We start from the raw sequence: 12,643 nt of genomic DNA on the forward strand, positions 1-12,643 counted from the left end.
TATACCTTATTTTCCGTCGAATGGCAGATTCTGACCTGGGAGTAAAGCAAAAAAGAAAAAGCAACTTTGCCCCTGGATAAAACCGTTCCGCGATGCAGGTGGGGCAGATGTAACATGGGTGCAGATGTAAGATTAGTTTGGAGCTATGTATGGTCTATTGACAGGGCAGTATTGTAGACCCAGGGCAAAGCAATGCACTGGATGCCAGGCCCTACCCCCAGTAAGATTAATTTATGTTAAAACAAATATTAAGTTAATAACACACCCCTCCTGCAGTCCTGCGTCATCTATTCACATGCTCCCATACAGTGAATGGCTGTCCGCACTCTGATTGGTAGATAGCTCCAGTCCACCAATCAGCATTCTGACAGCCATTCACTGTTTGGCTGCAGGCTGGGAAGCAGGACAAGAATGTTGCTCTCTGATTGGTGGATATAGCACCAGCCATCCACCAATTAGCATGCTGGCAGCCATTCACTGCCTGGCTGCAGGTTGGGAAGCAGGAATATAATGGCCGCTCTGATATTATCTAAGTGTAGGAGACAGATGCTCACAGCCCAATCTTTCCCTGCTCGAAGGCCTCTAGAATTTGAGGGCCCTTGGACAACTACCCATTAAGGCCATACATTAAGATGGCCCTGTCTATTGAAGCTTTGGGGCCTCACTTAGGGCGGGATGTATTAACATACATGATACATCGCCGCCCCTCGCCACGCCCCTGCCGTGATGCTAGCGCATATGTTCTAATATATGCGGCTAGCATCGCGGTGCAGTGAGGGAGGCCCCCCGCGATACCTGTGATGTTGTGTGCAGGGGGTCTCCGTCACCTCCTGGGCTCTGCGGCGGTACCTGGCATCTCCTCCTCCACCCTGCAGCCGGAAGGACATCCCCGGCTGTGACATGCTGCTGGGGGAGGAGGAGCACGGAGGACGGGGAGGGGGGTAGGAGTCTGCGGTGGACGGCGGACTGCGGGCGGCGTTAGAAACCCTGCGATGACACAGCGGCTGAGTATTAGTACATTTGAAAATGTGGTAAAACAGGGGTTTTACCGCATTTTTATCTTAGTACATCCCACCCTTAGATACTACAAATGACTGGTATCCTGAAGGGGTGCCGGACGCGTTCCCGACGGCGGGATCCTGACAGGCATTTACCCGACGTCGGGATCCCGACTGTCAAAACTCCGACAGCCGGGTGCCCGACCGCCACCCGCTATTTTCCCTCGTGAGGGACCACGACCCCCATAGAGGGAGAATAGAATCGGTGGCTCGCGTAACCAGCCACCGTGCCCACAGCGTGGCAAGCGCAGCGAGCCCGCAAGTGGCTTTTTTGCACTCGCCATGCTGTCTGAGTCCGGGCAGTCGGGATCCCGTCGTCGGGCTAATGACTGTCGGAACCCCATACCACACCCATCCTGAAGGGTCGCATAATGTGTAATGGGAATTGCCGGGGGGGGGAGGGGGGGGGCATTATAAGTTTTGCTATGGGGCCCACAAAGTTCTAGTTACGCCTCTGAGGATAACGTATCATTCACAGCAGACAAATTAACTTCTCATAAAGTTTTTGGACTACAATTATACCTCCCAATAAATGCAGAATCGGGACAAAATAATCCCTGCGTTATCGTCCCGCTGCACACCCACTTATACTAGAAACGCCCACTATAGCTGTAGCCTGCCCATTGGCTGCACATGATGATCCAGGACTGTCCCATGTGGGATCATTAGAAGGTGCGCATTGTTCTATACACCAAGTCATTTTGAATTACACAACTCCCACATTAAAAATATCTTAATTATTTTTTTATTTATTTTTTAAATCAGCAATCTAAAAACGATAAATATTTATTTTTAAATAATATTCCCTCGTTAAGCCACAGTCTGAAGAATATCGAGTATTTCGTTACATTTCGGTGGTTACAACCATATAAACTTGGAAATAAAATAGATAAAATACAATTTATGACATGTGAAGCACATACAGGTACAGACTCTGTGAACATGTTTGTGATGGAATTTTTTTGAAGTCCTGTTGGTGATCACCACAGACTACGGACTATAAACTGAAAAAAGGGTCTAATAGTGTTTGAACCAGACCCTATGCAGGGCTTGTTATTGTGTGTTAAACATAACTGTACATGTAAAGGTTAGGATTCAGAGGTGCACACAAATCCCATTGCTACTGCGATTTTGTATTGTCGTACGTGAAAATATACTGTCAGGGATTTGAGAGATGCCCCCGAGTGGTGTCCAGGGCTGTCAAGAGCCTAGATGGGCCTGGGTACTAGGGAACATACCCAATTCTGGTAATGCATTGCAACCCCCTTTAGAAAACAAGTTCTTCAATAAAAAGGTGAACTCCACCCCCCCCCCCCCCCCCCCCTCCGCTCTGATCCCCGCACTGTCACCTACACAGGTCTGGGTGGTGGCTGACAGCAGCAGGACCCTTCTTTGGTCTTCTTGGACAGGAGCAGTGTGGTGGCCAGTAGTGATGTGGCAGCCAGGAGCAGTTCAATGGGTAGGAGTACAGTGGTCATTCGCAGTGTGACCGCTGGCATCACGTCACGCTGCACACAGCTGTACAGCCAAGGGCAGGAGCAGCTGACTCCTAAAAAAAGTTGAATTGTGCATGTGCCAATTAATCCCGGGACTGGAAGCTCCAATCCCAGATTTTGAATCCCAGCATTGGCCTCCCTACTACCAGAGGAGTGGAAGGTGTCTGCACCCCTACCCACTACCATTGGCTGTGCCTGTACAGAGGCATAGTCCAATGTGCTGCCATGCAGGCATAGACGGGTATGGGTAAAAACCAAACCCGGACAAGACCACGGAATGCTGGGCCGGACAGCAAACTCTGCATTCCAGGAGCTTGTAATGTCCGGTCCGGGGGTGTCCTGTCCGGGGAGGAGCTGTCTGTGACAGCTGTCACCAGGGAGAGGATAAGGGGGAGAATAATGCCTCTCTGTATGGTCCGGGCATGTAGCTAAAACCGTAGAGGTCCGGAGAACATGGGAAGGCTGTAATCTCCCCTTCCCCATGTTCCTGGCGAAAGCTATCACAGGCATCCCCTCGGACAGGACACCCCCCCGGACCGGACGCCCCCCTGACCAGACACTACAAGCTCCGGAATGCAGAGTTTGATGTCCGGTCTGGCGTTCCGGGGTCTTGTCCGGGTCCGGTTGTTACTTAGTCATGGCATAGCCAGAGATAATAGGCAGAGCGGTGAGGGCGGCTGTAGACCCTTGCGCCTTCAAACTTGGCACATACGCACAATGACTGTGATGCATATTCACCACAAAAAACACTCTCAAATTTGTACGTTCACCTCTGAATCAGGCCCTTTGTCTTATAATACTTAAATAACAGGCTACTGTTCTGCAAATATACACATAGCAGCGTACTGTAATCATCTTATACAATTATTTTTGGGAGCAGGGTGGGTGGCTGTCATCAGGAGGAGGTTCCGCATTCTCATGTGTTTGCAGGGCAACCCGCTGGTCCAGTTCATATTGTGGGGGAGGAGACGGCACTTTTCTAAATACACTACGCACGTGCCACTCAATGGGCAGTATCTTCTTCATGAGCAAGTACTGAGCCAGGTACGACGTGACGATGATGGTGATCAGACTCACCAACATAGTGAATGTCTTGAAGGGGAAGAGCTGAACATAGACACCATCTACCAGGGTGCAGCCGGGGTAGTGGAGAGCTGGGGGGATTTTTAAGGAGTTCTCTCCTCCCAGGAGCCGCAGAATCAAACCCAAGAAAAATCCGGCTGCGGAACCATAGGCGTTGGTGCCGGGGATGAAAAGGGCGCAGCAGAGCTGTGGGAAGAGCACGGCATATACCAGCTCTCCGCTCAGGAACCACAGGTCATACACAGAGTTGGAGAGGAAGGCCAGCCCCGTGCCCGCGGAGCCCAGCAGGATCATCGAGAGCCGCATCACCCACAGGATTTCTCTGTCTGAGGCCTATGGGAATGAAAGAAAGAAAGAATGGCAGTACATTGGACAGCGCGGGCAGTGGCGGCCTCCCTTCCTTCAGTGAGGTAGGATCCCTTATCCTGTATTACCTAAACACACCGATGCAACTTGTGCACACAGCTCAGAATGCAAGTTTCGGTTACATGTAGACTGCACAGTAATAAGAAACATTAGTGGGAGTATTTCCAATACTTGGAGAGCGATAAACCAGCCCCTAACTGTCATTTTCAAACAAAGGTAAATGTATTATACCTGCAAAATGTACGGGTATAACATATGAGGCACAGTGCCAATACATTAGCATCTTGGATGTTAAAGCAGGGGAGGGAAAACTCCCCCTCCGGGGATTGCCACCAGGCCCCCCACAGTGCGTCGTCGCAGTGCAAGCATTCATACATTTATCCCACAACCTGTAACATGACAGTTAGGTGCCGATTGGCTCTCTCCACTCTCCCTCTACCAAGCTTTGATAATCCGTCCCATTTACTCCATCCCTCTACACAACAAGAGACATAACTCACCGTTTTCCGTAGCAACTTCTTGTAGATGTTATAGGCAAACATGGAACTGGCTGATAGCAGTGACGAGTCCGCCGAGGACATGACGGCGGCTGCGATGGCTCCTAGGCCAACAACAGATATGTAGGTGGGACACAGGTACTGCAGAACCAAGGGAAGGATCATGTTGGACTCGTTCCTCGCATAAGGTGTTGGAAGGCCGTAGATGGTTTGGTTCCAGTCTAATTGGATAGCAGGAAAAGGCTGTCAGATCTTACCGTGTAATAGCTGCGGTCTCATCTAACCATTCCTATTTCAACAAATGAATCTATATCATTTTATATATATCACTAGTTAAAATGAAGTCAAAATGACGGCTTCTGCAATGTACTTTCACTTTGGGCTGTGATAGTTTTTACTTTCACTTTGAGCTGTGGCAGTTTTTAGCCCACAAACTCCCCACCCCATCCCCAGTCCCTATCTGCTCCTACCCCCAATCTCTGTCTTTACAGCTCCCTCTCTCCATATCCAGCAGGTTTGAAAAAATAAGTGTTCCTGCAAAAATTGCTTTCATTTTCTGTTGTGGCATCTTTTTAGCACAAAAAGGAGTAATTTGGTCCGTCGAGTGGACTCTAGGGGGTCACTGGCAGTATTTCACCTCATAGACGGGAATTAGTTAAACAGGGGCTGGCATTTTTGAGGGGTGAAGATAACAGTCAGTAAAGGGGAAGAGAGGGGACATATTTAGTGCAGTACTTTGAATGATCCAACTTTACGATTCCACTGGATATTTTTTTCAGTGTTTCAACAGAATTAAAAAAAAAAAAGTTTTCTACCATTACGGTACCATGCAAGGGGATGACACCATGACCAATGGGGCTGAGGCCGAATTGGGATCGCCACGAGTGATCCTGAATCTGACCCCAAAGTACCAACCAATCGGCTTCTATCTTCAAATATCTATCTAGCCTTTTGAAATTACAGAAGCTGTGGGCAACTTTTTCTCTCCCCAACAGTTGGTACATCTTCTCTCTCCAACAGTTGGTACATCTCCCCAATGACAACTTATGTTCACTGTGGCACCCCCATACTATGCAACATCTGCTTGAAATGAATAGGGGCTAAAGGTGGCAACTGCTGGACTCCAAGAGGACCCCACTACCAAGCGGTGGAGAATGGAAATGGGCCCAGCTGGGCTTCAGCTCTTCCCTTACCATCTATTTTCATAACAGTACCCATTCATATGACCTTAAAAACCTTAAACTTTAATAAATGTGAGGGGGTGAAGGCACACCCTAATCGCAGGGCTGTCAGACAACACATGCAGCAGTTGGGGAACAACAGAGATGGTTCTGGAGGAACAAGAGTCAAAAACAGAAGGAGGGCCAGATGCTCCAAGCTCCAAAAAGTGATAAAAGTGATAAACAACCAGCCAATCAGCTCCTGCCTGACATCTTCAAACACAGTCTGTGACATGGCAGGTAGGAGCTGATTGGCTGTTTATTATTTTCCATTTTATCACCTTTGAAGCGTGCTTTTCATACAGAAATGCTGTGGGAGGGAGGTTGGGGGGGGGGGGGGGGAGGGTTGGGCCAAAGCGTAACATTGCGGGGGTTTGTGCATGTGTAGACCCCTAAACATTGGAACGGGTCTGAATTTGCCCTATTCCAAATGTTACTGAATCAGGGCCAATGTACATATGAAGTGTAGCAATGCCTTCTGTTTTGTTCTAGCACCCCCCTAGCATTTACAATTTGCCATTGATTAGGGGGGGGGGGGGTGTGCAATTATGGTACATCCATGACAAATTGATATACTGTGTTAGTATTAGGGATGCCAGGGACCTATCTGATTGGTTCACATTGTCGTGATGGATGGGAACGTATTTTTAGCCAAAGATGTGCTAAGAATCAAATTTTTACGTAGAGTTTTCATAGTTGTTCTGGCTATCAATATTCTTAGGGTATCATCTATATTACCAGTTTGTTCCTGCGTGGCACTTACATATGCATTCTACACTGATGCACTAATTATCACGCTACCTGTAGAGGCGGCAACTGCTCCGATGAGAATGGACGGAACTCCCATGGCGGCACAGAGAATCCCCGAGAGGTAGGAAGTCACCATTGCTTTCTTGGAAGACGACGAAGCGAGAACTCTCTGAAAATAAGTTTGCCACGCGATGCCCCCCAGACTCTGAAATCATAAAGGCACCAACAAGCCAAGGATTCATTGATATGGACCCATCCACTACACACAGTGGAGATGGATTTACAACGATCTTACTGCTTGTATTTCCTGCTGTCCATTCAGTTGGAGAATTGCATTGCTATGCCCCCCCCCCCCCCCCCCATTCCTTGAACTGACATGAGCTGGTCCTGACTATATGCTATGTGGAATATGTATCAAGCCTTGGAGAAAGATAAAGTACCAGCCAATCAACTCATTTTACAGCTTGTGTTTGAAAAATGACATTGAGTCACAAAATGACACAAATGAGTATTGGCAGAAACCTGCAAGCTGTAGTAGATGCATAATAAAAATGAATTAAGACGTTAGTCCACTCGTTGAGTCAAAACCAGAGTACTATAGGTTTTATTGATGATAATAGAATATAGGTGATAAACAGCAATCAATATGATAAGGAATCAGTCTCTCCTGGGCTAAGTTTTGTACAGTGGTACAGCCCTGTCATTCTCCAATAACACAGCAACAGGCTTGGGCATATGCATATCCTTTTATAGAGCTAAATAAACAACATGGACCTGCAGTCTAATCAGCCTTTAAGAGTGGTGACTCACACATGTGTATGTTATTGTGCCTGATGAGTCATGCAGAATAATACTCAGTAAGAGACAGCTTGTAGCATTTAACCATTTCATTACATGCCAGTGAGAAGTTGAATGGGTGGTACTTTATTTCTCCACTTTATCTTTCTTCAAGGTTTGATATAACTCTCCCTATATACTTTATGCAGTTGGAGAGGCTAAGCCTATGAATAATTGTCGTGAGACCTATCCCTGCAATTCCTATCCAGGGCACACTTCCTGTGGACGCTACTAGAAAGGTGCGTGCCACCTCCATGAGCAGGGAGACCAAAAGTCGTCAACCATGGAACCACCTAAATGATAATTTTGGGTGTATGTATTAAATCTGTTTTATAATGTTTTTCTGGGCTCTCCGTCTGTTGGAACTGTAATACCTGTATATATGCAGTCTTCTTTACCATGAGAGATGATATAGAATAAAGAAACTTACCAGGAAGGCCAAATCATCCAGCCATCTTCCAATGTATTTTGGCTGTATATTACCAATCCAGGGCCCTTGGTACAGTTCATGCACTGCTGTGTAAGCAATGTTTTCAGATGCAGAGTTTAGAAGAGCAAATGGTACACAAATCCACTACGTTTAAAATAAGACAAATGATTAGTATTCATTTAATATTTAATGAACTGTAAAAACATTAAGGAGCTCAGTTTCCTCTCTCATTTCCTCTCTACCACTTAACTACAGTACAAACAGGATTTACTGACAGTAGTGGGCCGTATTCAGCGCCAACACCAAACTACAGCGGGCACTACTAGCCAAAATACCGTTGTTATTTATTTTTCTGAGAAAGGGCGACCAATCATCTGTCTGTCATTATCCCGTCAAGCCTGTACAATGAAGGGGTGCTCTGTAGCCAAACATTCGTGACAATGCAGTCTATGGGGGAAATTTACTAAGATGGGAGATCTAGTTCACACGAGATGTTGCAATGGGTAACCAATCAAAATCTATTTCTTATTTATTTAGCAGCTCCTAGAAGATAATTGATAGAATCTGATTGGTTGCCCATAGGGCCAGTCCAAGCCTAATTTGTTTGGTTAGCAAACACAGATTATTAGCGCCCCTCACAGTGGATATTGCGGGTGGAGCTACATTTTGGGTGGAGTATCAATTGATATGTACAAATAGTAACAGTGCGCTCCGGAGGCGCTTATCAAAAATTTAGAGCGTGGCCACATAATAGTACCAATTCACATTACACCACACATTAGTGCCCCCTTAGACACACTGCACCAGCTACAGACCCTTAGACACACTGCACCATTACACATTTTTCCACACACTGTGATGCCCATTACAAATTATGCCACACACTGTGATGCCCTGTACACATAATTCCACACAATAAAATACCCATTACACATTATGCCACACAATGTAATGCCACACACCATGAAGCCCATTACATATTATGCCACACACCTCCTGTAGTGCAAGTCCTCACCTGCGGTTGCATACAGAGTACAACAAAGAAATAACGAATACTTGCATCACTGTCTCTGTCTCATACAACAAATAAACATAATAATAATAATAAAAAAAATTTATATATATATATATATATATATATAAAAAGTGGGTTTAGAGTGCGCTTGAAGATAACTCAACAAATTAAAAATAACAATAACACATTTATTTCTTAGTCTTCACAAAGACTTCACATTAAAAAGGTACAGCAGGTCTGTTACAGGTACAGATGGTGTAGTAGGCCCAACGCGTTTCGTCAACAAATTGACTTCATCAGGGGCTTAGCGAACAATAAGTCTGCAATGCGTGTAAACCACTGTAAATAATACAAATAGTAAAGTTCATTCATATGAACATAAAAGATATAAAAACAAATCATGGAAGACAAAAATGATAAGGAGTGGAGGACAGCGGAGAAGAGAGATTTATAGATAAGCCATAGTGTGCTTCTAGAATAATGGATAACCGGCAGAAGGAACTTTTATACCATTTGCGACATCAAGTGGTAGGTACAGAGAAACAGTCACAGGAGGTAGAAAATCACCCATCATGTGTAGTCACCTAATAGGTTCAATATTCTTTGGTACCTTTAGCAGATTGAAGGATCACATACAGGGTGAGATTTAATAGGATGAGAGATTCAGAAAGTGAGAGATTTGGGATGAAATCTCCAGTTTTTTTAAAGCGGCAATCATTTACACTGCAAAATCAAACTGGTTTTGCAGGGTAAATGATTGCCGCTTTAAAAAAACTGGAGATTTCATCCCAAATCTCTCACTTTCTGAATCTCTCATCCTATTAAATCTCACCCACAGTGTCCAGCATATAGGGGAGTAAGACTCAATGCGAGACCAGAGTGGGTGGTGGGCGTTTACTATTGGGAGGAATGTAGATATTAATAATATACTGCCTAATGTACACCTTCACCAGCACCTCTAGCTTGATGGTCTCCGGTGGAGATATAAAGACTTACATTAATGCCACAGGGAAGCTGTTAATACATCTGTGAGGTCTTGGACCTAAATCGGTCGTTCATGCAGTGGTCAGATATATTTCAGTAATGTGCCTTAATTGGTGATGAACATGTCTATAGGATGAAATATGGATATTCAAATGGTCATCTCTGACTATTCCCTTCACCGACACCTTTAACAGGTGGTAACAAACAGTACATATTTGAACTTACAGCGTCAAAAAAATGAAAATAAAGCAATATAGTGGTCTGAGACCTATATCAGCTGCTCATACAAAATTCGGGTATATTCCTGAGATACTTCAGAACCCTTGAATAAATACAAAACAGTGTTTTACACAACATGAACTGATATGGAACAATGACCCAAAGTCAGAATGCCTTACTTAGAATGACTTACTTTTAGGAGTAATACCGGATGTGTGCAGCCTGGGATCCAAAAACAGAATGAGCTCCTCTGTAAGGAGCTGCTATTTATGGAGCACTGGAAGTATGTCCCCTTCCTGTTTCCAAAACATACAGTGTATAGAGAAAAGCGTGTTTACACTCGCTATACAAGTATTAAACTAGGAGTGTTATATGTATCAGTATATATAATGTGAGTGGGCAAAGTTAGGCTTAAAACCGCTAAGCGGTTATCTTAGAAAAAGCTAATTGAACAGTGGAACGCACGGCGTCTCCGTCGTGCGTTCCAAACGGGCGCCATATTAGCTGGCGCCTACGTCAGGACTCCTCCTCTATAGTCAGAGGGCTGAAGCTACAGCTGAGCTGGCGTTACCTACGTGTAACCACAATCAGTGGAGCGCACCGCACATCTACGTGCGCTCCAAACGGGCGCCATCTTGGATGGAAAAATCTGTAATACTAAAATGTGTGGTATCGCAATTAACTTATACGTACTGTGAGGTGTAACACAATTAACCGAAGACAGACTTACTGACCACTAGAGTCAAAAATGGGGCCGATAGTATAATAATTATGCTGCTTAAGTGAATACGTGCCTTATAAGTATATAGTGCAAATTAAACTGACAGTAGTACTATCAAGGGGCTAATGTAGCTAATACTACTAATACAAATATTATGCTAATAATCTAACATATGTGAGGGATATGTGTACATAAGTGCTAAGTGTACCTATAAAGGAGACTAGACGTGGATTAAGTCCCGTCTAGAACGTACAAGTGTAATGTCAAAAGAGGGTTACTCTGAATGACAATAAAAAATTTGTATAAAAAATAATATACAAAAGGGGTATATGAATACAGTAATATCTAGATTTGGGACTAGTAGTCGCAAATCGGCCAGTGTAGGCATATTCATTTATAGTCATTGTTCCATTTACATCGAGATTTACCTATTATTTTAGAATGGGACCGTATATAAACAGATACATTAGAAAAAGGGTATCAAAATTAGTGCTGGAAAGGAGCAGAGAGGAAAAATACCAGAGAAAGTTCGGGGGCGAGTACTAAATGAAAGCTACAATGTCTATCCCTTCATTTAATCCTCTAGGAGAGAGGGTATTCAGGGTGTAGATCCAAAAACTTTCCTTTTTGATAAGTTCTTGACCCCTATTACCTCCTCTGGGGTTCACAGAGACTTTTTCTAAGATAGTGAACTTGAAGTTATCTTTTGTGACCTCAGAGTTGTGTTTCTCTTGGTAGTGTCTGGGGAGGCTGTGTACTCTTACTTTATTTTTGATATTTCTCATGTGCTCCTGAATTCTGAGCTTTGTTTGCCTAATAGTTTTGCCTATGTAAAGGAGATTACAGCTACAGGTGATTTTGTAGACCACATGGTCGGAGTTGCACGTCACTGCTTCTTGGATTCTGTACTCTTTACCATTCTCTAGGGTATGTTGGAATTGTACTTTGTCGAGAAAAGGACAACAAATGCATCTGTTGCACGGAGTAGTACCCGGTTTTTTATTCAAGAAATGGGTGGTTTTAGCCGCTGCAGGTATAGTTGGTTTTAATCTACTGGGGGCGAGTATAGATTTTAAGTTGTTGGCCCGGCGGTACACCAGATTGGGTTTAGAAGGGAGATGCTGGCCTAAGATAAGATCTCGCAGGAGAGTTGACCAGTGTCTTTCTAGTATCTTTTTTATTTCTTGACTTTCACAGTTAAATTGTGTCACAAAGGGGCGGCTCTTGAATTCTTTAGCCGGTCTCAGTTGTTTAGTCAGAAGATTATCTCTCATTTGTACAGAAGCTTTTTGTCTGGCCTCTTCGATGTGGTTTGGCTTATATCCCCTTTCGATGAATCTGTTTGTCAAGAGTTGGGATTGGGACCAAAAGATACCAAAGAATATTGAACCTATTAGGTGACTACACATGATGGGTGATTTTCTACCTCCTGTGACTGTTTCTCTGTACCTACCACTTGATGTCGCAAATGGTATAAAAGTTCCTTCTGCCGGTTATCCATTATTCTAGAAGCACACTATGGCTTATCTATAAATCTCTCTTCTCCGCTGTCCTCCACTCCTTATCATTTTTGTCTTCCATGATTTGTTTTTATATCTTTTATGTTCATATGAATGAACTTTACTATTTGTATTATTTACAGTGGTTTACACGCATTGCAGACTTATTGTTCGCTAAGCCCCTGATGAAGTCAATTTGTTGACGAAACGCGTTGGGCCTACTACACCATCTGTACCTGTAACAGACCTGCTGTACCTTTTTAATGTGAAGTCTTTGTGAAGACTAAGAAATAAATGTGTTATTGTTATTTTTAATTTGTTGAGTTATCTTCAAGCGCACTCTAAACCCACTTTTTATCTCTATTCGTCTATTCGGACCCGGCTAACAGGGGTCCATTAGAGTTGCTGCTCTTAAAACTATCCTGGGCGCGGTTGGGGTACCACTTTCTGAGATTTCTTTTCCCTCTC

General features: G+C 44.3%; 1 protein-coding gene across 1 annotated transcript in view; it reads right to left on the reverse strand.

The window, feature by feature from the left end:
• Nucleotides 1-1,828: 1,828 nt before the first annotated feature.
• The window catches only part of LOC146058117 (high affinity choline transporter 1-like), a 31,786-nt gene continuing 20,971 nt past the window's right edge, over nucleotides 1,829-12,643 (reverse strand). Inside the window, exons 5-8 of the mRNA XM_083170119.1 lie at nucleotides 7,738-7,881; nucleotides 6,522-6,675; nucleotides 4,504-4,721; nucleotides 1,829-3,970 (exon numbers count right to left, since the gene is read on the reverse strand). Coding sequence (XP_083026245.1) covers nucleotides 3,419-3,970; nucleotides 4,504-4,721; nucleotides 6,522-6,675; nucleotides 7,738-7,881 — 1,068 coding nt within the window. The 3' untranslated portion in view covers nucleotides 1,829-3,418. The remainder of the gene's footprint in view (nucleotides 3,971-4,503; nucleotides 4,722-6,521; nucleotides 6,676-7,737; nucleotides 7,882-12,643) is intronic.

Source organism: Crinia signifera, chromosome 2 (assembly GCF_055691185.1).
Source record: "Crinia signifera chromosome 2, ASM5569118v1, whole genome shotgun sequence".
Taxonomy (NCBI): domain Eukaryota; kingdom Metazoa; phylum Chordata; class Amphibia; order Anura; family Myobatrachidae; genus Crinia; species Crinia signifera.